General features: G+C 34.8%; 2 protein-coding genes, 3 long non-coding RNA genes and 1 other non-coding gene across 7 annotated transcripts; 4 read left to right on the top strand and 2 right to left on the bottom strand.

The window, feature by feature from the left end:
* The first annotated feature begins 1,676 nt into the window (after window positions 1-1,676).
* LOC123308440 lies at window positions 1,677-4,959 on the top strand. Its single transcript, XR_006537121.1, has 2 exons — window positions 1,677-2,761; window positions 4,893-4,959. It is a non-coding gene; the product is annotated as an uncharacterized LOC123308440 (long non-coding RNA).
* A 1,458-nt stretch (window positions 4,960-6,417) lies between these two features.
* LOC123308439 lies at window positions 6,418-7,284 on the bottom strand. The gene is made up of 2 exons (XM_044891088.1): window positions 6,872-7,284; window positions 6,418-6,841 (listed from the first exon to the last, which is right to left on the bottom strand). The coding sequence occupies exons 1-2, from the start codon at window positions 6,887-6,889 to the stop codon at window positions 6,485-6,487; spliced, it is 375 nt and encodes a 124-aa protein (XP_044747023.1). The 5' UTR covers window positions 6,890-7,284; the 3' UTR covers window positions 6,418-6,484.
* A 5,038-nt stretch (window positions 7,285-12,322) lies between these two features.
* Window positions 12,323-12,395, bottom strand: Trnas-gcu. Its single transcript has one exon. It is a non-coding gene; the product is annotated as a tRNA-Ser (tRNA).
* A 2,153-nt stretch (window positions 12,396-14,548) lies between these two features.
* LOC123308093 lies at window positions 14,549-15,153 on the top strand. Its single transcript, XR_006537045.1, has 2 exons — window positions 14,549-14,712; window positions 15,010-15,153. It is a non-coding gene; the product is annotated as an uncharacterized LOC123308093 (long non-coding RNA).
* A 3,235-nt stretch (window positions 15,154-18,388) lies between these two features.
* On the top strand, window positions 18,389-19,854 carry LOC123307779. The gene is made up of 2 exons (XR_006537007.1): window positions 18,389-19,144; window positions 19,449-19,854. It is a non-coding gene; the product is annotated as an uncharacterized LOC123307779 (long non-coding RNA).
* A 2,907-nt stretch (window positions 19,855-22,761) lies between these two features.
* On the top strand, window positions 22,762-24,442 carry LOC123308043 (protein CDV3 homolog). Of its 2 annotated transcripts, none has more exons than XM_044890567.1 (3): window positions 22,762-23,046; window positions 23,157-23,542; window positions 24,047-24,442. In XM_044890567.1, the coding sequence occupies exons 1-3, from the start codon at window positions 22,873-22,875 to the stop codon at window positions 24,189-24,191; spliced, it is 705 nt and encodes a 234-aa protein (XP_044746502.1). In that variant the 5' UTR covers window positions 22,762-22,872; the 3' UTR covers window positions 24,192-24,442. The 2 variants fall into 2 exon arrangements, with proteins under 2 accessions (XP_044746502.1, XP_044746501.1); XM_044890566.1 differs by having other exon boundaries at window positions 22,770-23,049.
* The last annotated feature ends 270 nt before the right edge of the window (window positions 24,443-24,712 follow it).

Genomic DNA, 24,712 nt, shown 5'->3' with positions numbered 1-24,712 from the left:
GTAGTACAAGGAATCAAGAAATTCTACTTATACCTAAGCATAGAACACATAAATTTGAGGTTTCTTCCATGTACCAGTGTATAAGATTGTACAATTGTCTGCCTAAATCTTTGAAGGCTCTCAAATTGCAAACCTACAGAAAAAAATCAAGGATCTGTTAATTAATAAATGTTATTATTCTACTGTAGAATTTTGTAATGATTGTCCGTCACTTATCATTGATTAATGAATTGTTTATTTTGACCTGTCCTATGCACTTTGTTGTCTAAAAGGATCAATAAACTATGTCTTTAGCCTTTCGGCTTTCACACTCCTCTCCAGAGGAAAATTCACTTATTCCAGATATCGAAAGGATCAAGCTATGTTGGAGCCCTTTCCAGGTAAAAGTTTCTTCCGACTTTTCGAATGAATTATTGTCTCTTTTCCGGCTATAATCTCCCCAGGCGTTCTGCATACAGACTTAATTTCTGCTTTAGAGTGTCGAGGCAATGGTGAGCTGTAGCATTCTCCGTCTCTCATCGTTCTGTGTGTGTCCTGTTTCTAACATGATCTCTTTGGCAGCTTTCACAACCTTTCTTTCTCGATTCCCGTTCAAGTACTCCGTCAGTCGTCCAATATCTCTTCTTAGCCTTTCTGTTTTTTGTTGAAGACGTTTCTGCCATGCTGGCACGTGTAATTTGTGTAATTTTGGACCATCGCTGTTCGTTCGGCGAATTTTTGCCCCTATGGTTTTCGCTGTTGTTAGCGCTGCACAGTAAAAAACTAAATGCAGATATTCCAATGAACTTCCGTTTTGTAGGTACTCAGGTAAAACGTCCTTATTCAAGATGTCGATTATAAGTGACAGTTTCTTGGATGTATTGAGTCGGGGAGGTGCTATTCGATGAAGAGGATCTGTCGCTTCCAGTTCAGCGAAGTATCTCCTCATGTCAGAGTCAACTTGTCGGTGAAGCTCTTCCCTATCGTCCTGGTGTTCAGGCTCACTTTCGTTGCAAGAATTTCATCAGAGGTGTTGGTGTTATTATCTTTTGCTAGCGGACGCTGAAGTTCTTGTTTAATTGCGTCGATTCGGGCCGTTGGTATTAGTTCATTTCTCAGAATTACGCGGTACTGGTCTGCCACCCGTTGTTCAGTGACATTGATATTTGGGTAGGCGTTGCAGAATTCCTCATGGAGCCTTTTCCTATAGTTGTTCGCGTTCCGCCCTAGTCCCGTGATGGAGTTATATATGCGCACAATAGTTTCATGCATGGACGTTGTCCACTTCATGCGCTTTCTAACTAACCCCGCTTGGGTGGGCACTGGCTCGTTGGTTGCTGTTGCTTTGGAGCTGTAGCTCCTTTTGCAGCAGGAGCCCGCTTCCTCAACATCCTGCCACCGACGTCCCGCATGCTGTCATGTCCATCGCCGGCTCCAGACATGCCCTGACGATCCCCAGGCAGCGACTTGTTTCCGAGGCTTCTCGTTATCACCATTTCCATGGGTTTGTGCTCCCCTTTCTCGGTTTGGGTGAGGGGTAGAGAAATGAGAGCAGAAAGAGCACCCCTATAAAGGATGTAAAAGAGAGAGGAAAAGGAATGGGACTGCGGACAGCAGGCGTGGCTGGCTGCACCGTCTACGTCGTTACGATGGCTACCCGGCAGGCCATCTACCAGATAGCTGCCAGGCAGGCCAGACATTACTATTATTATTATTATTATTACCCAAACTTTTTTCCGTTTCATAAGCTAATTTGATTCCTTCCGATTTCAACAAGTTCGATATTCTTACCTTCACCCGCCTGAAGATGCTGCTGTTATAGCGAAACACTTGTCGTCGTTAGTTAACCCATATTAGTGAAAATGATGTAATTCAGTATTTAGTTTAATTATTGATTTTCATCCGGTATCGCCACATCCGTTAGATATAAAAACTCTTCGTCAAGCAGGCTATCGAATTTGGAAGGTCGCTGAAACGTTTGATCAGCTTCTACTATAACTTTACTATAAAGTTGGCGTTTCGGATTTACTGAAAGTCTGCTACGAATTTGAAAGTTTTCATATGTGGAAACTTGGTAAGTTGTATTGTTGTATCAATCAGAGGCGGATCCAGGATTCGATTATTGGGGGGCACAACCCTCCCCTCCATTTCCCGTCTCTCCCTACCTAAAATTTTCTATTCTTATCTGAAAAAATACTTCTTTATAGTAATCCACGAACATCTTTAGGCTTCTTCTGTTCTTAAGATAAAGTGAAAAAAAAAAAAAACGGTTATCGGTCAATAAGAGAAGTCATAACACGAAAATATATAACGAAATATGTAGTCGCATTCAGAGACGGATTCAGATCTCCCAGATTCGAGTTTTGGTGGACTATTCGAATCCACTGAGGCAAATTTTCGGAAATTGGTGTTAAAATCATATCAAAATTTAGTGCAAGTGAGGATAGAATTTTTGGGGAGGCACGTCCCACCTGTGCCCCCCCTGCCCTGTGCCCCTGAATCCGCTACTGGTATCAATTTAATTGAAGGTTTTCCATCAAGTATCGGTCACAACCATGAATTCTTATTATTAATGATCCAGAAGAAATTCTGGTCATTGTTTCCATGGTCTGTATAGCAATAACATAAAAAACACATAATACATAATATTATTAATGCCTGATCTGTGAGTATAAAGAAGAAATAATAGATTGGAAATAACATTTCATTCAGAACGCACAATGAATTTCAACTTGCTGTGGTTTTTTGTAACAATCATTTCTGTCATGGTTTCCGTGAAAGCGTGAGTATAATTTTGTTGGTTCATGAATATTCCTAGTTGACCAGGAATTATCACGATTTGTTAAACTCATCTGACACTCTCGACTCTCATCGACAGAAAAGTACCGAGTGTTCGAAAAAATTCATCGTCAGCCAGGCAAGGGAATTTAGGACATCCTGTCCTTTTCTTTCGAAAAATATTCTCAGTTTTCAACCTAATATTTGCCATTTTTTGATTTTATTGCAAATTCTATACGAACTGCATTGTAATTATTAAGGATTGTGCAAAAATATGCGAGTATTCTTCTTCTGTAGAAGTTAACAAATTCTAAATTTCACTAATATAAAAAATGAGGGGAAAATGAAGAAATTTTCAGGTACCTAAAGTACCTTCTTCTTTCAGATCCCTTTTTACGATCTGTAAAATACCATAGCTTACTCGACGACGAATTTTTTTCAATAATTGTGGTCAATGGAAATGAAAAGAAACAGAATGTAGGTACTAATGGATTAATGAAGTCAAAAGATTCTATGCAGTAAATAGCACAAAACCTATACAAGTGATTTAAATTTTTCATATTATCTAATATACCTAGTTGGTTAACTGAGAAAACTTGAATCCATTGCCCATCAAAATTTTAGCTTCCTCGGTTCAAAGGAACCGTACTGTTGTACTGGATTAAAGGGCAACATTATCCTTGAGCTCAGCTGAGCAAATATAAATAGGGGAGATTTAGACAAAACAGGATAGATCGGTGAAACGGGATATCGGGCAATATTCGAAAATAAGCAGTGCAACAATGCCTTCAACATGCGAAAAGAGAACTCCGAAGACTAGCAGTTGCAGGAATATTTTTTCCATAGGTAAAATCGCAAATTTGATCTATAGAGGCACTCAGACATATAGCGTCAGAAGCTACAAATAGATCCAACCAAGAGAAAGGGTAATCCGCACTATCAGCAGACGAATTGAGAAAGATTATTGAGCTTTGGGACGAAAATACTGCAATGTGAAAGTTCTTTTACATGGCTGCTCATGAATTGGCCTGGATATAAAATGAAGGAGCGGCAGCAACAATAGAATATTTTATGGAGGAAATTGACAATCGAGGGGAACCAACAGGATACATATAACCCGGTTTTCTCCAAGACCACCCAAGGCGGTTCAAAAAGAATGGCCGACAGTAACTGGTTAGTACCGAATACAGTCAATGAAGAATTATGCCCAGTAAGACTGTTCAAAGAACTAAGAAGCAAGTGAGACCAAACATCTATTTCTAACTCCAAATCCAAACTGGCAGCACCCCAATAAAGGCTGGTACAAGAACAGCCTGGCGGCATCAGTGATTGGAATCGATGTCAAGATAACAAATTATTCTGCGAGAGCCACTGGTGTTTCAACTTCAGCGAAAACGGGAATTGGAGAACAGCAATTAATTTAAATAACAGCGCATCGTAGCAGTCACTCCATACAACCATATCTGCAAATTGACAACAATGAGGTCTGCTTCAACTTCTGCGAAGAAAATACAAGAATCTCTAAATCAAGAACAAGCAACTTCCTATCAACCTGCCATAGTACATATATGATAATTGCCTTTTTAATATAAACATTAATAATTATAATGGTCCAAAAAATTTAGAAAACATCTTAGCTTGAAGTTGAAATGAATCAAAATTCTGTCATTATAAACGTCGCAAAAATTTCCAGTATAATTCGCTGTTGTGTACCCACGAGGAAAAAATTTTCACTAAAATTTTCCACAAAATCCATCATAAAGATGGTTTTTGGAACATAAATGTATGGGATGGAAAATAAACATTTATTGTTGTCCAATGACTAAAATGAGATAGTTGCTTAGTGTCGCCAATCACAATTTTAAAGTTGACCCAGACATTGTTGTCACATCAATTTTCAATACGAAAATATAGGAAAGTGTATTTTTATCCGTGTAACACCACTGCGAATGTGTGCACAACAACAAATGACTTCGTAGCAAGTCAATGGCCATTCCATGTATCTAATATATGTTAGTGTAATTTGAAGAAAAAACTAAAGATACCTGTATTAATTAGCTTCTACATGATTGGTTAATTGAATTCAATATGGAGCGTTTCTAGTCCTAACTTCTAATCTGGAGATATTTTTCCAGGACTGATGATCTGAATGCAGTGAATGCACAAGATGAACCAGCTGACGGTCGCGGTAGAATGTATTTCGAAAACCGAATATTACCATTATATACTTTAAAATATAAAGGTACAACAATTTTATGAACATTGAATAAATGAAACTTCTTAAATCCTGTATTTTCATTTCATTCCTATTGTGTGAACTTTCATATTCTACTACCATCAAGATTACGCCTTCAAAATCCTGATTAAAAAAATATTTCTTCCGGTTGATATTATGAGAACCTATATGTGTCAACTATTATATGTTTATATGATACGAACTTCCTTCAGAGTCAATGATATGAAATGTTAACTTTATTATTTTTTTTTTTTGAAGAGATGAATGAGGTAAAATTAACGTACAAATATAAACATTATTTGAATTACATTGACATTGGTATGATTGAGTGCCAGCAAGGTATTTGCTTGAGTCGGGAGGTTATTTCGTTGCACAACTATTTTTTTAATTTTTCGCAGTTCGCACATTCGAGAACCTTGTGATGGACGATATTTTCTAGTTTTGTTATCAAGTGCAAAGCGTTGGCCGACACTTGAACACGCTAAAACAACAACTGGCCATCAGATAAAGAGCTATTTTTGAGAATTAGACCAAACACATTCAAAAATTGGAGCTGCTATTTGTTTGGGAAAAGGATTGTAGAAAAGTTCTTTTCGAAATTGATGCATGTTACGTGTGGTCCTTCTCCTGCATTTGCCCATTTCACAGTACCCAACTACATTTATTTTGCGATTTTTATGATATTTCTGATTCTCAGATCTGAATATAACAAAAATCTGAACAATTAGTGCATCATTATTTTGTGCTGGTTACCTACTAGTTTCCCGTTTTCCCCTTATTTCGGCCACTTTGGACTCTGATATAGCAATTAGTAAATGGATTCTTTATCAACAAGCGACAAATTGTTAGGGTGAAAGAAGCTGTTTCCATTTGAAAAGGGTGAAAAGTTACCTAAGATCCATCTTATGCCAGGAAAAGCCCTTTTGTGCATATCATATCAGAATCAGACCTAATGAACAAAATCTCATATAAGTTTATGACGACATAATTGATGAGTTTGCTAACAGAAAGTCGAGCAGAAAAATATTTTAAGGCTTTCATGACTCTTTTATTGTCACCGTCAGTTGGATTGTGGTCGAATAATGTATAGGCTGATTCTTTGACTCATACAAATATTTCAAACAGTAGATTCTTGATGTCAAAAGAAACACTTTTTTCTGATTCGCCCCTGATAAAAAGATATAGCCATTTTGAGTTTTCATAATGAGCAACCCTTGGAAAAAAAAATTACCTTCAGAATAACTAGCTAAATTGCTGACACTACACATCTGTGGATCTTTTAAAAAGGACAAAGTACACAATTTTTCGAATTTCACTGATATTTTTTATTTTTAAACATCAAATTACTCGAAAACGGCGAATTATACGAGAAAATACAGGGTGCGGCACGGAGGATGGATGGTTTTAAAAAAATAATAAAAGCGTTAATTTTTACTCAAAAACACATTTATTGACGGAATCAGATTCTCAAGGAAATAGCATTTGAGACAGTCAAGTGTGGAAAATCACATCAGGCATGTGGTGGCCGAAATCGGTGATGCAGTGCTGGAGGCGCTCTTGGAAGTTCGCGTTGACTCTCTCCAACATCGCTCTCTCAACTTGGGCAACTTCCACGCGAATAGCCCTTTTCAATTCGTCCAGAGTTCGGGGCTTGGTCTCGTATACTCTAGCCTTGAGGTGTCCCCATAAGAAAAAATCACATATGGATAAATCTGGGGACCGGGGAGGCCAATGAACATCGCCAAACCTGGAAATAAGGCGACCAGGGAAGAGAGGGCGAATAACGTCCATTGATGCTCTGGCTGTGTGGGCGGTCGCCCCATCCTGTTGGAACCACACACGTCGGATTGGAACACGTTGCCGTCGTAATTCGGGGATAAAGAAGTTGTTGATCATTTCGACGTACCGCTCTGAGTTCACGGTAACAGCACGACCATTAACGTCTTCGAAGAAGTAAATATAAAAAAAAAATATAAAAAAATAAATGCTAGGAACACACGAGTCTAACGGCACCTTCCCCACTTCCCTCGTCCTCAGTGGGGGAAAGTTATGCCCATCTGAAAAACGTCCGCCCTCCGTGCCGCACCTTGTATGAAGAATACTTCATACTACAAGAATACTTGTGTGTGGCATGAGTGAAATCTCATTTTTTGGCTTTTTGACTTGGTGTTTATATTTCGTTAAGTTTCAGTGATATCGAATAATGAATGTTACATTTTACAGACACTTTTTCACGTAGAATGCAGTGGCGTAGTCAAAGATTTTTTTCAGTCCGCCATTTCAGTGATATAGTGCTGACATTAATTTTTTTTAAATATGATTCCTATGTTATTTTTACATATTCCAGTCATCCAGTCCCATATTTTTTTCTGATTCAGAACATATAAAATACGATTGTGTCTCTAATTGTTCTTCCAATAAAATAACTCAGAAACTAAGGACTCTTTCATTGATAATATGATGATAAACTTTATGGTTGTAACGCCATACGTTATCCATGGATTCAAAATCTAAAAATAACCCAATTTTCTCCTAATAAACCTTTGACCAAAAATTCTAAACAAACGTTGTTCAAAAAAACAATTCTTTTGATAAACAGTAAGACAATCCGTCCTTTTGTTTTAAGTTGGCCGTGACAAAACAAAACTTTTTTCCGTTTCATAAGCTAATTTGATTCCTTCCGATTTCAACAAGTTCGATATTGTTACCTTCACCCGCCTGAAGATGCTGCTGTTATAGCTTATAGCGAAACACGTGTCGTCGTTAAATAACCCATGTTAGTGAAAATGATGTAATTTGGTTTTTAGTTTAGGTAATTATTGATTTTCATCCGGTATCGCCACATTCGTTAGATATAAAAACCCTTCGTCAAGCAGGGTATCCAATTTGGAAGGTCGATATTCTCTGCGATGAAACGTTTGATTAGCTTCTACTATAACTTTACTACAAAGTTGGCGTTTCGGATTTACTGAAAGTCTGCTACGAATTTGAAAGTTATCATATGTGGAAACTTGGTAAGTTGTATTGTTGTATCAATCAGAGGCGGATCCAGGATCCGATTTTGGGGGGGCACAACCCTCCCCTCCATTTCCCGTCTCTCCCAACCTAAAATTTTCTATTCTTATCTGAAAAAATACTTCTTTATGGTAATGCACGAACATCTTTAGGCTTCTTCTGTTCTCAAGATAAAGTGAAAAAAACGGTTATCGGTCAATAAGAGAAGTCATAACACGAAAATATATAACGAAATATGTAGTCCCATTCAGAGACGGGTTCAGATATCCCAGATTCGAGTTTTGGTGGACTATTCGAACCCACTGAGGTAAATTTTCGGAAATTGGTTTGAAAATCAGATGAAAATTTAGTGCAAGCGAGTATAGAATTTTCGGTCTTGGGGGGGCACGTGCCCCCTGTGCCCCTCCTGGATCCGCTACTGGTATCAATTTATTTGAGGGTTTTCCATCAAGTATCGGTCACAACCATGAATTATTATTATGATCCAGATCAAAATCCTGGTCATTGTTTCCATGCTCTGTATAGCAATAAAAAACACATAATAATATTATTAATGCATGATCTGTGAGTATAAAGAAGAAATAATAGATTGGAAATACCATTTCATTCAGAACGCACAATGAATTTCAACTTGCTGTGGTTTTTTGTAACAATCATTTCTGTCATGGTTTCCGTGAAAGCGTGAGTATAATTTTGTTGGTTCATGAATATTCCTAGTTGACCAGGAATTATCACGTTTTGTTAAAGTCATCTGACACTCTCGACTCTCATCAACAGAAAGGAGGAAATTGACAATCAAGGGGAACCAACTGAATACATATAACCCGATTTTCTCCAAGACCACCCAAGGCGGTTCAAAAAGAATGGCCGACAGTAACTGGCTAGTACCGAATACAGTCAATGAAGAATTATGCCCAGTAAGACTGTTCAAAAAACTAAGAAGCAAGCGAGACCAAACATCTATTTCTAACTCCAAATCCAAACTGGCAGCACCCCAATAAAGGCTGGTACAAGAACAGCCTGGCGGCATCAGTGATTGGAATCGATGTCAAGATAACAAATTATTCTGCGAGGGTCACTGCTGTTTAAACTTTAGCCAACACGGGAATTGGAGAACAGCAATTAATTTAAATAACAGGGCATCGTAGCGGTCACTCCATTCCATACAACCATATCTGCAAATTGACTACAATGAGGTCTGCTCCAACTTCTGCGAAGAAAATACAAGAATCTCTAAATCCAGAACAAGCAACTTCCTATCAACCTGCCATAGTACATATATAATAATTGTTTTTTTTAATATAAACATTAATAATCATAATAGTCCAAAAAATTTAGAAATCATCTAAGCTTGAAGTTGAAATGAATCAAAATTCTGTCATTATAAACGTCGAAAAAATTTCCAGTATAATTCGCTGTTGTGTACCCACGAGGAAAGAATTTTCACTAAAATTTTCAGCAAAATCAAATAGTCTCTCACAATTTCATAAAGATGGTTCTTGGAACATAAATGTATGGGATGGAAAATAAACATTTATTGTTGTCCAATGACTCAAATGAGGTAGTTGCTTAGTGTCGCCAATCACAATTATAATGTTGACCCGGACATTGTTGTCACATCAATTTTCAATACGAAAATATAGGAAAGTGTATTTTTATCCGTGTAACACCACTCCGAATATGTGCACAACAACAAATGACTTCGTAGCAAGTCAATGGCCATTCCATGTATTTAATATATGTTAGTGTAATTTGAAGAAAAAACTAAAGATACCTGTATTAATTAGCTTCTACATGATTGGTTAATTGAATTCAATATGGAGCGTTTCTAGTCCTAACTTCTAATCTGGAGATATTTTTCCAGGACTGATGATCCGGATGCAGTGAATGCACAAGATGAACCAGCTGACGGCCGCGCTAGAATGTATTTCCAAAAATTACCATTAATACGATATGTATAAGTATGAACCCGTGGGGGTTATCCACCGGGTTTAATACTCAATGCCGATACTAAAATAGGTGAGGAGAAATATAAAGGCACAACAATTTTCTGAACATTGAATAAATTAAACTTCTTAAATCCTGTATTTTCATTTCATTCCTATTTTGTGAACTTTCATATTCTACTACCATCAAGATTACGCCTTCCAAATCCTGATTAAAAAAATATTTCTTCCTGAAGATATTATGAGAACCTATATGTGTCAACTATTATATGTTCATATATGATACTAATATCTCCCCCGACGAACTTCCTTCAGAGTCAATGATATGAACGATATTTTTTAGTTTTGTTATCAAGTGCAGGGTAGTCCCAAAACTAGCGAATCATACGTCACACCACGGTAGAGTAGATCAAATATTTACTATCGAATGACACCAACATTAGTTGAGCGAAAATGTATTTTCGGTCTATTTTTCTAATCACAGGGCCAATTTGTGATTAAGAACAGAGTTTTTCGCCCATATTATCACCCCTATAGAGGGGGTTTATTCTGAGTAATAAAAATTAGAAAAGTAGAAAAAACAGTTGTTTTAATTTACATTTACTTGGGTTTTCGATTAACTATACCTACTTCATTCGAATTTATTTTAGCAGTCGGTTGGCCATGAAATAATTTTCTCAAGTTTTTGTTACTAGAACGAAGTTAGGTTGGCACTCATAAAATGTCGTTAATGTCATAACACCGTTGCCACAACTAATATCAATTTTTACTACGAAAATGCCGAAAGTGATTGAAAAAAGAGATAGGGTTTCAGGAAGTGCTATTTAGAATTCACGTCCGCTCATTCAAATAGGTATACCCTGATATTCTAAAATCCACAATACGTCAGACGGTAGCGAACATATTCAATGTAAGAGAATTTATATAATGTTTCATCTGAATCTAAACGACTTATATTTCAGCTGAATATTTCCACAATCAGAAAGATTATGAATGAAGAGGATGACAAAGAATTTACTTCTATTGGGAGACCCAAAAAAGTGGTGGAATTTGAAAATTTTATGTTTGAGTGAATTAATGCGGAAAGTTTACTACAGGATTTTCGATAAATGTCATCGGAGAATAAGTTCCCTAAAATGGATTTTTCTATTTTTCATTTGACTTGTCCTATACAATGTAAATGTCTTAAGGTACTAATAAATACCTAATTATTATTATTACATCAATATTTTAAGATGAATAGCCACAAATAAGCGCAAGTTGCCCTGTTACTTGTTCATCTTAACTTGAAACTTGAAACCTTCAATTCCTTTTACTTATATCGATGCAAGATGATTTTTGTTGAAGAATTTAACATTCTTGTAATTATCTGTTAATTCCTTCGGGAGATACCCTTCCTCAACCACTGCATCATATGCATTTCATCTTCGGGTTAATATTTTTGAAATCTACAAATGATGTAAGCCAAAGAAAATAACGAACATTAACTCTCCTCAAGCTGGTGCATATTATGATATTATACTGATCTCTTGTATTTTCCATGCAAATAACCGGATTTGGTATGCCTTCAATCAGTTTGTATAAACTTCAATTATGTGCGTCACATATTTTCCGAAGAGATTCGACATTGTGATAAAATACGTAATAACAGAAGCTTTCACGTAGAACGGGCAACATAGCGTTGATTTAAAACCCAAAAATGTTTTGACAAGCTTCATAACCCCATATTTTCGTACTATACAGTGAAATGAGTGAAATGTGTCAAATTTCCATGGCCAACCGACTGCTAAAATAAAAGTGAATGAAGTATACTTGGAATAATTTTAATTAAGTGTGATAAAACAATAATCTAAGATTAATATGATTTAAAATCGCTATCCTTTGTCACAAACTGGCCCTGTACGGTACATGTTCGCTGAACTAATATTAGTGTTAATAATATTTGGTCTACTCTATTCTATCGTGATGCGACGTTTGATTCACTAGTTTTGGGACAACGTGTATATGTTACGGCTGAAGATAGGTGTGGACATAACCGGCTAAACTTAGGTTTACCTTCGGGTATTTGCTAATGTTAGTTTCTTCTATCTTTAACAGGCTCTAAACTTGAGTGTAACCACAACCTATGTGTTAAAAATGTAGAAGCTAATAGCAAAAAAGAAAAGTTTTGCAAGGCTTGCGCTCAAATTTTCTGCAATTGAAAGACTGTAAAGAAATAGGAATATATTCAAACTATAAATGCATTGGATTGTTGAATGAATTTCACATATTTTTAAAAGCAGAGAAGCAGTTGATAAGTTGAGAATGAACATAATATATTTGAAATGAAATGAAGGTTTTTTAGCGGCATGCATTCTGAAAAAAGTACCACCCAGAGCAGGATTCGAACCTACGACCCCCCGATTAGCGGTCAGGTACTCTCCCAACCGAGCTACCCGGGCTGACGTGAGGATTCATCTGCATTGTCTGGAAACCACTATCTTCATAATTCACCTGTTAGTATTATCACTTCCGAACTGTGGCGTTCGAAAGCGATTGGAAATGTTATAGGTGGAGGCGATAAACATTCGTTTTCAATGATCTTCGGGATTCAACTAATCCATTTCCCGGTGCGTCGTCGAAATATAGCGATATCAGCTATCAGTTGGGAGAGTACCTGACCGGTAATCGGGGGGTCGTAGGTTCGAATCCTGCTAGGTGGCACTTTTTTCAGAATTCAATTCCTGTCCACATGCCGCTTAAAAACCTTCATTTCATTATATTTCAGACAATAAAACTATCATCACATAATATATTTGTTTCTACTGTGTCTCAACCCTTTCATATTAGCGAATCTAAAAATCTAAACGCCTATTGACAAAATTCGAGACGAACATGCTATTTTGAGTGTGAGGGAAAACTGAAGAGTTAATGGTTATTTTTCATGTCGTTATTATTCATAATTTGCAAGGGAATTGAATGAGCAAAAGGAAATATTGAAGACAAGAATGGTGACGCGAACTTCTTCATCAAAATACCAAAGGTCAAATTCTGAGGAAATATAAGTATAGCAGTATCAAATCTTGTTTTTAGCTGACCGGACTATTTCGCTGATAAGACTTACTTGAATCCTCCGGGATTCAAGGGTGGCTCATTAGGCATATTACTGTCTAAATTCAAAAACGCGCGAATAATTTGGATTCTGATTGATTATACTCGTCGTAGGGTAAAAGGACTGACTGACGTCATGCTAATTGTGCAATTTATGCAAAAATGAAGAAATAGTGATAATGACCAAAAAAAGAGTAGTAGTAGTGTAATGTAATGGGCCAAAATTGACTGCAGAAAAATGCTGAACGTGAGTAATAAGAAATTGAAACTTCTTGAGATAGGTCAAACCGTAGCAATCGAAGTTCCTAGATAGAGGCCCTCTGGATTCCAAAAATATCTTAGGAACCATAGTAAAAATCTTCAATGATGTATACCACATTGGTACCATCCATGGACTGTTAAACCGATGGTTTCGAGGTATGAGATTGCCACAGTAATGAAGTGATTAATATTCCAGAGAATGGGGTAATTTCCTCAAGGGAAGATTATTTCAAAAATTCGAAGTACAGGGATTCAAAGAGTGTTCTCGCAAACCAAATCAAATCCCATATGAAATATACAAGCAAATGTGATAAGGGTGGACCATGTTGTAATAAATAATTAAAATCTATAATTAATTTTTTTGTCCTATAAGGGATTTCTATGATTTGCCTGGTACACTGCCAGTCGTATTATAATACGACGTATTTTATAGAGTCAAATTCTAAAAACATCACGTACAATAACAATAAGACTATATAAGAAGCGTCAGGCGTATTATAACACGTCTCAAATAATCAGTCATATTGTCCGATTTTCATTTTTTTTGTTAGTTTTACAGTTCGCCTAGTCATATTGAAAAAGCCTAGGCGTATTATAATAAGACTGATATTATGCTAAGCCTGCGACATTTATTTATCTGGCTTTAGGACAGTTAAACGTTAGGTCTTAGGCCAATAAACAAGCCCTGTAACCTGTAACTATCAGAACGATGAACGGTTATGAATATATATACAAAATAGTCACAGAAGGTTAATAAATTAAACAAACGAAAGTTAACAAAAATTTTATAGAGACGAAGAATATATTGGCCCTTATAGCGATTAATTTTGCAATTTTTTTTTGGTTTGTCCATTGAACTTTGACATGCACCTTCTGAATGCGAAGCGAAGCCGTATAGGCCAATAGTTCATTAAGGAAATTTTTTTTTCTCAAGCTAATTTGATATGTATTTTCCGATTTCAACAAGTCCGATATTCTTACTTTCAACTACCTGAAGATGCTGCTGTGATGTGTCGTCTTTAAATAACTCATTAGTGATAATGATGCAATGTTGTTGTATTAATTTATTATTATATTTTTAATAAAAAATCGGACACACCGATTCAAAATCAAGGATTCTTATTATACTAATAGCCCAGATAAAATTCTGGTCATTAATTGTAGACAATAAGTAATTCGTGTGATAAAATTTAATAGTTTGATTTATATCATCCTTATTTCGGTAAGATTTCCATGCACCAATTAGGAATAACATAAAAAACACATAATAATATTGTTAATGCACGATCCCTGGGTATAAAGGAAAAATAATATATTGGAAATAACATTTCATTCACAACGCACAATGAATTTCAACTTGCTGTGGTTTTTTGTAACAATCATTTCTGTCATGGTTTCCGTGAAAGCGTGAGTATAATTTTTTTTGTTTACGAATATTTTGAACAATGATATTCCTAGTTGACCTAGATAACAACTTTTCAATTTCTCACCCAAATTAAAAAAGAGAAAAAGAAGAACAAATTTTCAGGTACCTTACTTAGTACCTATACCTACTAAGGTACTTAAAATACCACAGCTTACTCGACGATGAATTTTTTCAGATAATTATAGTCCACGGAAAATTAATTAGTTTCTACATGGTATATCTTGGCTCAATATGGAAAGTTTTTGTTCTTACTTTTAAACTTAAGATATTTTTTTCAGGGTTGACGCGAATGCACAAAATGAACAAGGTGAAGGTCGAGCAAAAATTTTCATAAGACAGAGACCAAGCTACTATGGTTGAGGGGGAGTATAGGAACAACAAGTTTCTGAACATTGAATAAATAAATCTTCTTAATTCTCAAATCTTGTACTATTACTTCATTCCTGTTCTTTGAACCTTCATATTCTGCTTTCAAGAATACGCCTTCCAATCCTGTATAAGAAATTTCCTGTAGATATACCTACCCTTAGGGGCTTAGGGGAAGTATTTAGTGTGACAAGGAGTGGGCACATGCCGAATGTGCCGAGGTAGATAAAAAACAAAATGTTTTTTTGTGAACTATGTACAGGGTGGGCAAATTTCGATGTTTTAGCACTACAGTTTTTAAACCAGAGGAGATACACAAAATCTGATACCCCATTCTCGTTCTCTTTTTTTGAGAAACTAACAATAGTAGTAGTCATTTTTGGCCACTTTCTTTTGTTTTCGAGTTATAAGCAAAAAGTGGAAAAATGGCCATTTCGAAATGAATTTATATCTCCGCTAATTTTGATGATAGAGCTCTGAAATTGAAACATTATACAGGCACTTTTTTACTTAGAATCCAGTGGCGTGCTCGCCTTTTTAGCAGGATTTTTAATTACGAAGCTATGACCCAAAGTTATGTTTTTTTAAATTGAAACACTAGTTTTCTGTGCAATTTTTTGAAAGCTTAATTTTTACTGATTTCAAAAATATATAACATCATATGGTTTGTATCAATATAAATAATAGAAAATGGTCAAAAACCTTTTTTCTCAATATTTCTATGGTTTCAACTTTTGATGAGCATAGAAAAATATAGCATCGTATGATTACGAGTGTCTCTTTCTATAAGTCCTTTCATTATTATGAAAATTTATGAAATATATCTTGATTCAAATTTTGTGAAAATTGGTAAAAAGCATAGAAGGAATGACATTGTCGGAAGGAGACTGCTTTTGTTATAGGAAACTCTATTTTTCTGTGCTCGTCAAAAGTTAAAACCATAGAAATATTGGGAAAAAGTGTTTCTGACCATTTTCTATTATTTATATTGATACAAACCATATGATGTTATATATTTTTGAAATCAGTAAAAATTAAGCTTTCAAAAAATTGCACAGAAAACTAGTGTTCCCATTTAAAAAAATATAACTTTGCGTCATAGCTTCGTAATTGAAAATACTGCTAAAACGGCGAGCACGCCACTGGATTCTACGTAAAAAAGTGCCTGTATAATGTTTCAATTTCAGAGCTCTATCATCAGTATTAGCGGAGAAATAAATTTATTTCGATATCGCCATTTTTCCAATTTTTGCTTATAACTCGAAAACAAAAGAAAGTGGCCAAAAATCACTACTACTTTTGTAAGTTTCTCAGAAAAAGAGAACGAGAATGGGGTATCAGATTTTGTCTATCTCCTCTGGTTTAAAAGCTGTAGTGCTAAAACATCGAAATTTGCCCACCCTGTACAGACTATGTCATTTTGCCCTCCAGATGGGGTAAAATAAATTTATTTTTATCATTCTATTTTCGCTATCTATAAAGTCGATATTAGATTTTAATCCGTAAATGACTTGTTTGAAGTATAGCTGAAGATATTGATTATGTTTATGTTTGACCGTTTTATGAAAAGTGCGATTTTTTCATTAAATTTTTGAAGTTTTGTACATGGTGGTGTAATTTTGTACATGGTGGACAAAATTCGTTGTCTACTGAGGGGATCTCAGGAATTATAAGAGCTGAAAGAAAACGGATGACACATTTCTGTAATATTTTTCAGAGTTTTTGAGTTATTAGCAAGAAATGAGATTTTGATTATTTCGAAAAGTTCTCATAACTTTTTTCTCTTTGAAGTTACAGATCTGAATCTCGAACCTTCTTATAGGCATTTTTATACGTAGAATCTACTGGCAAAAAAGTTTTTTTCAATTCAAAAATAACAAATTCAACAAAAGTTTGCATTTAAAAAAACGAAAGTTCGTCTAATGATTCAAAATGAAAAAATATTTTGAGGTTGTCTGTGGATTCTACGTCAAAAAATGCCTATAGAAGTTTCAAGTTTCAGATCTGTAACTTCAAGTTATGAAAACTTTTCGAAATCGTCAAAATCTCAATTTTTGCTAATAACTCAAAAACGAAGAATCGTAGGAGGCTACGGTTCTCGCCATTCTTTGTTTCTCTGAAAAAGAGCTAGAGAATGTGTCATCCGTTTACTTCTAACTAGCAGTTAGTAACTGCTATAGTTCTCGAGATCTCCTCAGTAGTCAACGAATTTTGCCCACCCTGTACACCCTTCCCCTACCTATTACAGAAAGTGAAATATGTACTAGCATTTCAAAGCTTTTTTTATATCTACATTCTACTTTTTCACTAAATATAAAGAAACTCTGAACAATTAATGCATCATTATTTTGCCCTGAATTGCTGTTTCCCTCTTATTTCGGCCGCTCTGAACTCTACTGAAACTTGGTGAGGGTGAAAAAATGTTGGTGCAACCAGATTCTTGCGAAAGAAATGTTTATCCAAACTTGGATATAGCAGTTCGTATATGACGTCTGTGTGAACCAGCGACAATTTTAAAACATATTTGAAATTATCAACTCAGTGCCGGTTTATTTACTTATCGGGCTTTAGGACAGTTTAACGTTAAGTCTTAGGTTAATAAACAAGCCCTGTAACTATCAGAACGATGAATGGTTATGAATATATATACAAAATAGTCACAGAAGGTTAATAAATTTAACAAACGAAAGTTAACGAACATTTTATAGACATGATGAATTTATTACTGACCCTTATAGCGATTAATTTTTCAATTTTTTTTTTGGTTTGTCCATTGAACTTTAACATGCACCCTCTGAATCCGAAGCGAAGCCGTATAGGCCAATAGTTCATTAAGGAAAATAGGGTTATTCTTTTTATTTTGAATCCATGGTTTACTTTCGGGACATCCTAAATATAGAAAAACGAACACTACAAGTAAGTTTATAAATTCCACATTTATCTTACTCATTCGTTTACGAAGGCGTAGAAGGGCCACATAATATTTTGAAAATATTTTTTCTTAAATTCCGAAATCAAAGTCCAAGGTCCATGTTTTTGAATAATTATGAAATTATGGTCGTAGACAGGTAGAGGTAAGGTTGGCCACAACCTCCCCCCACCCCAGACTGAAATAGTAACCATAAAATAACATTGAGCTCCCAGGCCCCCCCTCTGTATATATGGAGAAATAATCTATGTCGTCGTAGAACAACACCCTGTGCATCTAGCCTGTATCGGTTTCGAAGTAAATAAAATTCTGACTTTGAACTCGGAATTTAAGGAAAAATATTTTTAAAATATTATGTGGCCCTTCTATACGCCTTCGTATTCGTTTGATCTTAATTATTCCAGATGAAATTACTTAAACTTTTTTATTATTATTTTTTTTCAGGAGCTAATTTCATATTTTCCGATTTCCACAAGTCCAAAATACTTACCTTCAACTACCTGAAGATAGCGAAACACGTGTCGTCTTTTAATAACTCATTAGTGATAATGATGTTATTCTAATTCAGTTTTAAATTTAATTTTTGATTTTCATAAAATATCAGCCACATCGATTAGATATATAGAAACTCTTCGTCAAGCAGGCGAATTTGGAAGGTCGATATTCTCTGCGCTGAAATGTTTGATTAGCTCCTGCTATAACTATAAAGTTGGCATTTCGGATTAAGTAGAAGTCTGCCAGGAATTTAAAAGTTTTCATAATTCATATGAGCAAATTTGTTAAGTAATATTTTGTGTTAATTTATTTATTGGACCAATATCAAGGATTCTTATTAAACTTATGGTCCAGATAAAATTCTGGTCATTAATTGTAGACAATAAGTAATCTGTGAGATAAAATTTAATAGTTTAATTTATTATCATCCTTATTTGTGTTAGGTTTCCATGCACTGGATAGGAATAACATAAAAAACACATAATAATATTATTGATGCATGATCCCTGAGTATAAAGGAGAAATAATATATTGGAAATAACATTTTATTCACAACGCACAATGAATTTCAACTTGCTGTGGTTTTTTGTAACAATCATTTCTGTCATGGTTTCCGTGAAAGCGTGAGTATAATTTTTTTTGTTTACGAATATTTTGAACAATTATATTCCTAGTTGACCAAGATAACAACTTTTCAATTCCTCACCCAAATAAAAAAGCGAAAAAAAAGAACAAATTTTCAGGTACCTTAGTACCTACCTACTACTTTTAGACTCAGAACGATCTGTAAAATACCACAGCTTACTCGACGATGAATTTTTTGAGACAATTATGATCCACGGAAAATTAATTAGTTTCTACATGGTATATCTTGGCTCAATATGGAGAGTTTTTGTCGTAACTTCTAAACTTGAGATATTTTTACAGGGTTGACGCGAATGCACAAAATGAACCAGGTGATGGTCGAGCAAGAATTTACTTAAGACCGACACCGGGACACTTCTATGGTTGAGGAGAAATATACTTCTTAATTATTGTACTATCACTTCAATCCTATTCTCTGAACCTTCATGTTCCTCTTCCAAGAATACGCCTTCCAATCCTGTATAAAAATATTTCTTCCTGACAATTAACTAGCTTACCCAGCCAAATTCTTCCGCCTAAAAGATATGAAATATCAACTGACCGGTTCCTTCTTCCGGCATACGCCATATAATATTCGGTACCCCCAAGCCCAAGACACCCTTCTCCTTCAACCCCCACCACATAATAATTTTTTCAATGTCCAATAGAACTAAACCTCGTATCGAATAAACTCAAATGCATAAAGTAAGTCATGGGTGTGTTCTGTGCTCAAATGCTGTAGATCAAAGATTGTAGAGTTAACCTAACTCTCTAATCTTTGGCTGTAGATAAAGACCCGCAACTTTTGAATTCGCTCAATTGCCAACGAAACCTGGGATTAATGAAAAAACCGCCAAAACGGATTTTTCATTATAGTTTTTTTGCAAGACTAATGGTTTGATTAGAACCACTGAGAATTCAGGTTTTTATGTGTTGAAAAAGCAGTAATTTCTTTGATGCAAAATATATTTGTATGATGAAGTATAGGTAATGCTCAAAACGAGAAAAATCCAAAAAATTATTAATCGACTTCAATTTTTCAATTAATTCCATGTATTATTTTCAACTTTCATGGTATACAGGGTGTCCGGGGAGTAACTGTACATACTACTCATACCAGAGATAGAGTTGGACTAGCTGATTACGGATTAACGATTAACTATAAAAAATTAATTTCTGGATTTCCCTAGAAAGCTACAGGGTGATTTTCCAACTTCATGGAAATACTTAGACCATCATAAAATACAAACTTATTGACGGATATTATTGAAACTTAGGAGGTTATTGATACATGCTAAGGTTGAGTTAGAAAGATATCAATTATTCCTGGGTCGGACTCATTAATCTTCATTTGAAGTGTTTAGGGTAAAAAAAAACACTCAGTATTTCGAATTACAAATAATTGATTCGCTTTTTAGAAACAAGCTAAATTATGCTTCAATTTTTGGTATTGCTCAAAGTTGTCACATCAACAATTATTTTTTTATGAATTTCTTAATTTGGATAAAGTTCGAAAATCGCAATTTATTTATCTGAACAGGAAGGTCATCTTGTGCAGGTCGAAAATAAATAATAAATTTTCTTAAAAAAGTCACTGAAGGTGAAGAAGACTATAATAATTTCTTGATATACTGGGTGGCCACCCCAGAGGCGGATTTCACTTGAGGGAGTAAATGAAGGTATTTTTAAAAAAAAAAATTTGTGATGTGTGTAGGGTATACAGAAGCATATTTCAAAATTATTCTTATGTATACCGGGTGTTCGACAACAATGATATAGACCAAAGCTACACTTCTTCCAATGTAAAAACCTCTATATGAGTTCAAAATTCATTCAAAGTTTGTCTCTGCACATCTTATTGTAGAGAACACAATTTTCCTATACTAAGATTTTTTGTGACATCAAACGAAAACCACTTTATAACTATGAAGTGGTTTTCGTCCTGCCATATAATTTTGTGGTTATCTTTCAGATCAACTGTCATTGACAATTATGCTTTTTTTAGCGTTTCGGATTTGTTGGAAGTCTGCTAGGATTTTTTCTTTAATTTTCAAAATTGCCTAATTTAGACAGGTGCCTAATTATGTCTTTGTTGTTGTTTATTATAATCAAAATTCGTATGCCTAATGTTTCAGATAAAATTCTATCCATTAATTGTAGACAATAAGTATGTGAGTACAATTCAAATAGTTTTATGAAAGGACTTATAATTATTATTATAATATTGTCCTCCATATATTTCCGTATGGCTCCCATGCAATGGATCCGAATAACATAAAAATCACATAATATGTGATTAATGTTCTTCGCGATCCTTGAGTATACGAGAATATATTGAAAAATTCTTAGCCTACTATAGAACCAAACAAAATATCAATGTCAAAATATTTTATTACTCAACATATTCTCCTCTTAATTGGATACATTTATTACAGCGAACCTGCAATGTCTCTAGACCTTTCAAAAAAATTTTTCTTCTTGCTCTGCAAACCAGACCTCCACAGCTTTTATTACCTCCTCGTTGGAAGAAAATTTACGACCTCTTAAACTTTTTTCAGTTGAGGAAAGAGATGATAGTCGAATGGAGTCAAATCTGGTGAATAAAGGGGATGCCCTAGTAATTCAAACCCTAAATCACGAAATTTTTGCATGGCAACATGAGATTTGTGTGCAGGGGCGTTGTCCTGCAAAAACAAAACACCTTTGGATAACTTTCCGAGTCTTTTCTCTTCAATTTTTTCCCGTAGAGTGGTCAGTAATGTCGAATAGTAATCTCCGGTTATTGTTCTACCCTTATCCAAAAAATCAATCGTGCCAATCCCAAAAACTGAAGTAAGAACTTTTCCATCAGATTTTTGGACATGAAACTTCTTAGGTCTTGGAGAACGAGAGTGTCGCCATACCATCGATTGATGCTTTGTTTCTGGATCGTATAGAAATGTACCCAAATCTAATCCATAGTAGAAGTAGTGTTTAAGAAGTCTGCATCGTTTTCAAATCGAGCACAGATCGAATGCGATGCTTCTACCTTAAGTTATTGTTAGTTGCTATGGTAACGCAATTTTTTTTCTGCATGGAACTGGTCTAGGCTAACTAGATATCAATACATATCCTCGTAAAGCATAAATCTTATTTTCGAAATCACAGTCACATTCAGAAGGCACAGTGTATTTCAATCTGTTATGGTTTTTTTGTTACAGTTACTCTTATGGTTTCCGTGAAAGCTTGAGAATATTCATTGACTTCTCAATCAGTTTGATTAAGTCGAAAAAATTATAATGTGTGATGTTTCAGCTGGAAACTGATTATACCTAATTGCAGTTAGCTTTTAACTTTTAGAGTTCGCTGGACCGACTTCATCATGGCGGAAAAATTTAAATTTTAATTCATTACTCAGCCGCGAGCGTGCGCAGACTCGATATTCAACTGCATTTTGAATCTTCTTTTTTCAATTCATTTATTTCATTATCTTATATAAATTTACTACTATTTAAAATGATTATTTTATGGTACTTCTAATAATCATTTCGAATGATTTCATATAATTTTGTGAAAACTAAAGAAGAAGAAAAAGGAGAATAAGAATTTGACGTTTTCTGTCATTGTGTCATTGCGAGTAGATCGGTAAGGTAGAAAACTAAAAATTTCCAAATTGTTAAGGTTCTTTTCAACTTTCGATTACTTCTGTAGTGTACGGTATTGTTGTACAGTTATATTTTTCGGAATTATGGCAGACTTAGACGACTTCTTCGCTAAAAAAGACCGAAAAAAGGGCAAGAGTAGTAAAAAATTTTCGACAACTGAGGAAGTGGCAAAAAAACTAGAGGATAATGCTAAAAAAACCGAAATAAAAAAGAAACCAGACCGTCCAGTCGATGGAGAGGAACCAAACACACCTGAGGTTGTGAGTATTCATTAATTGGTGTCATTATTCTTATATCATGTATACCATGTTCAAAAAGATTCTTGAATGTGTTATGAGGAAGCCATATTGACACATTTTCATTGTAGGAGCAAGATGAATGGAAAGAATTCGAAGAAGAGAAAAAAGACTACACAGGTCTCAAAATTGGTAACCTAAGCATAAATCAGAATAATGATGGAAGTCAAGGAAATGGTGATTCAAATTCTGAACAACAACAAGGAGATGAAGGAGATCAACAGTCGGAGAAGAAGGCTGGTCCTTGGAAGAAAATTGAAGAGATAGTGGAAGCTGCACCCCCTCCCCCACCTCCTAAAGTAGAAGAAAAACCCAAATCTACAAACAGAACATATGTTATTCCAACTTTGCGACATCAAGTTCAAAGTCGAAACGCTAAACCTGTGATCAAGGGTGCACCAGATGTTCATAATGAAGAAATGTTTCCCACACTGTCTAAAACTAATGACTATAGAAGGTAGGCACTATCATTTATAAATTGATTATTATCATGTCTTAATAATATGCAGATTCAATGATTTGAAATCATTCTCGAAAAGTGAACTTGATATTTAAAAACTAATTATTTTATCACATTCTAGAGTATCTCATAGATTCCTTACTTTTTATCAAGCCCCTTTATTGATATATCTGTTTATGTTATCGTGTTTATTATTCTTGTAAGTTTGGAAATATTTCAATTGAGAATTAATCATAACTGGCAATTTTTTTCAGAATTTGTAATTATTTCTTAATTTTTCACCGAGTTCATGTTCTGTGTAGCTTTGCTGAATCATCCAATTCATTTTTTAGCTTATAGTTGGGGTAGTACAGAAATTACTCCATGAATAACTCATATAAATATATTTCAATATAAATTAAAATCAACTTAAAATAGAGCTTGATGGTACTGAATGAGCAATCATTTAGAACCATCAATGGCTGAGCCGATTGAAATTCAAACTTTCTGTTATATTTTCAGGAACAGAAACGAAGGCAGTTTCGAAGTAGTTCAACATAACAAATCAAGTTCATATAGGCATTCGGAGCAATCAAGAGTGAATTCCTCAGAAGGAGCAAAGTTAACCCTCGGCAATCGTTGGAATTCCCTCAGTCATGATAGCTAATGTTTTGTACAGTATAGGACACAAGCAATGGCGAACGCAGTTCAGGACTTTAGATTTATTGTTTTATCTTCCTATTCAAGTACTGTACAGAGTGGTTCTATATAAATTGTGAATAAACCTAATGTTATTCTTAACATCAATATGAAGAACTTGGTCTCCTTGTGAATCACATTTCCTTGGTGGAATATTAGTAAGGAAATTTTGCTTTTTATATGTAAAATCTTGAATGAAATACATCGTGTGGTAATTTACTACATTCTTTTAATTTACAACGAAAAATACTGTGAGCATCAAATTCTTCTATTTTTATTCTTATATCAAAGATTCAAGATAGCATATCATCAAGTAATTAAAAGATTTGTACTATTTTGTACTGAGTTTATAGAATCAATTAATGTTTCTTATCATTCTGATCTGAAATAAAAAAAACATCTTATTGAATACTTTCATGGGGTACGAGGTTTTGGTAATAATTCCATGAACTATTTTGAACGTTATATGAAAGAATTATTTGGGATAAT

This window comes from Coccinella septempunctata, chromosome 2, assembly GCF_907165205.1.
Source record: "Coccinella septempunctata chromosome 2, icCocSept1.1, whole genome shotgun sequence".
In the NCBI taxonomy this organism is placed as follows: Eukaryota; Metazoa; Arthropoda; class Insecta; order Coleoptera; family Coccinellidae; genus Coccinella; species Coccinella septempunctata.
Note: the sequence above shows the minus strand (reverse complement) of the source record. Positions and strands in the feature narration are given on the sequence as shown.

Excerpts from the sequence above, each read along its gene's own strand:
- LOC123308043 (XM_044890566.1), top strand. The coding sequence starts at position 22,873 with ATGGCAGACTTAGACGACTTCTTCGCTAAAAAAGACCGAAAAAAGGGC. Across the intron at positions 23,050-23,156 it reads AACCAAACACACCTGAGGTT|GAGCAAGATGAATGGAAAGA; the intron begins GTGAGTATTCAT and ends TTTTCATTGTAG. Across the intron at positions 23,543-24,046 it reads AAAACTAATGACTATAGAAG|GAACAGAAACGAAGGCAGTT; the intron begins GTAGGCACTATC and ends TTATATTTTCAG.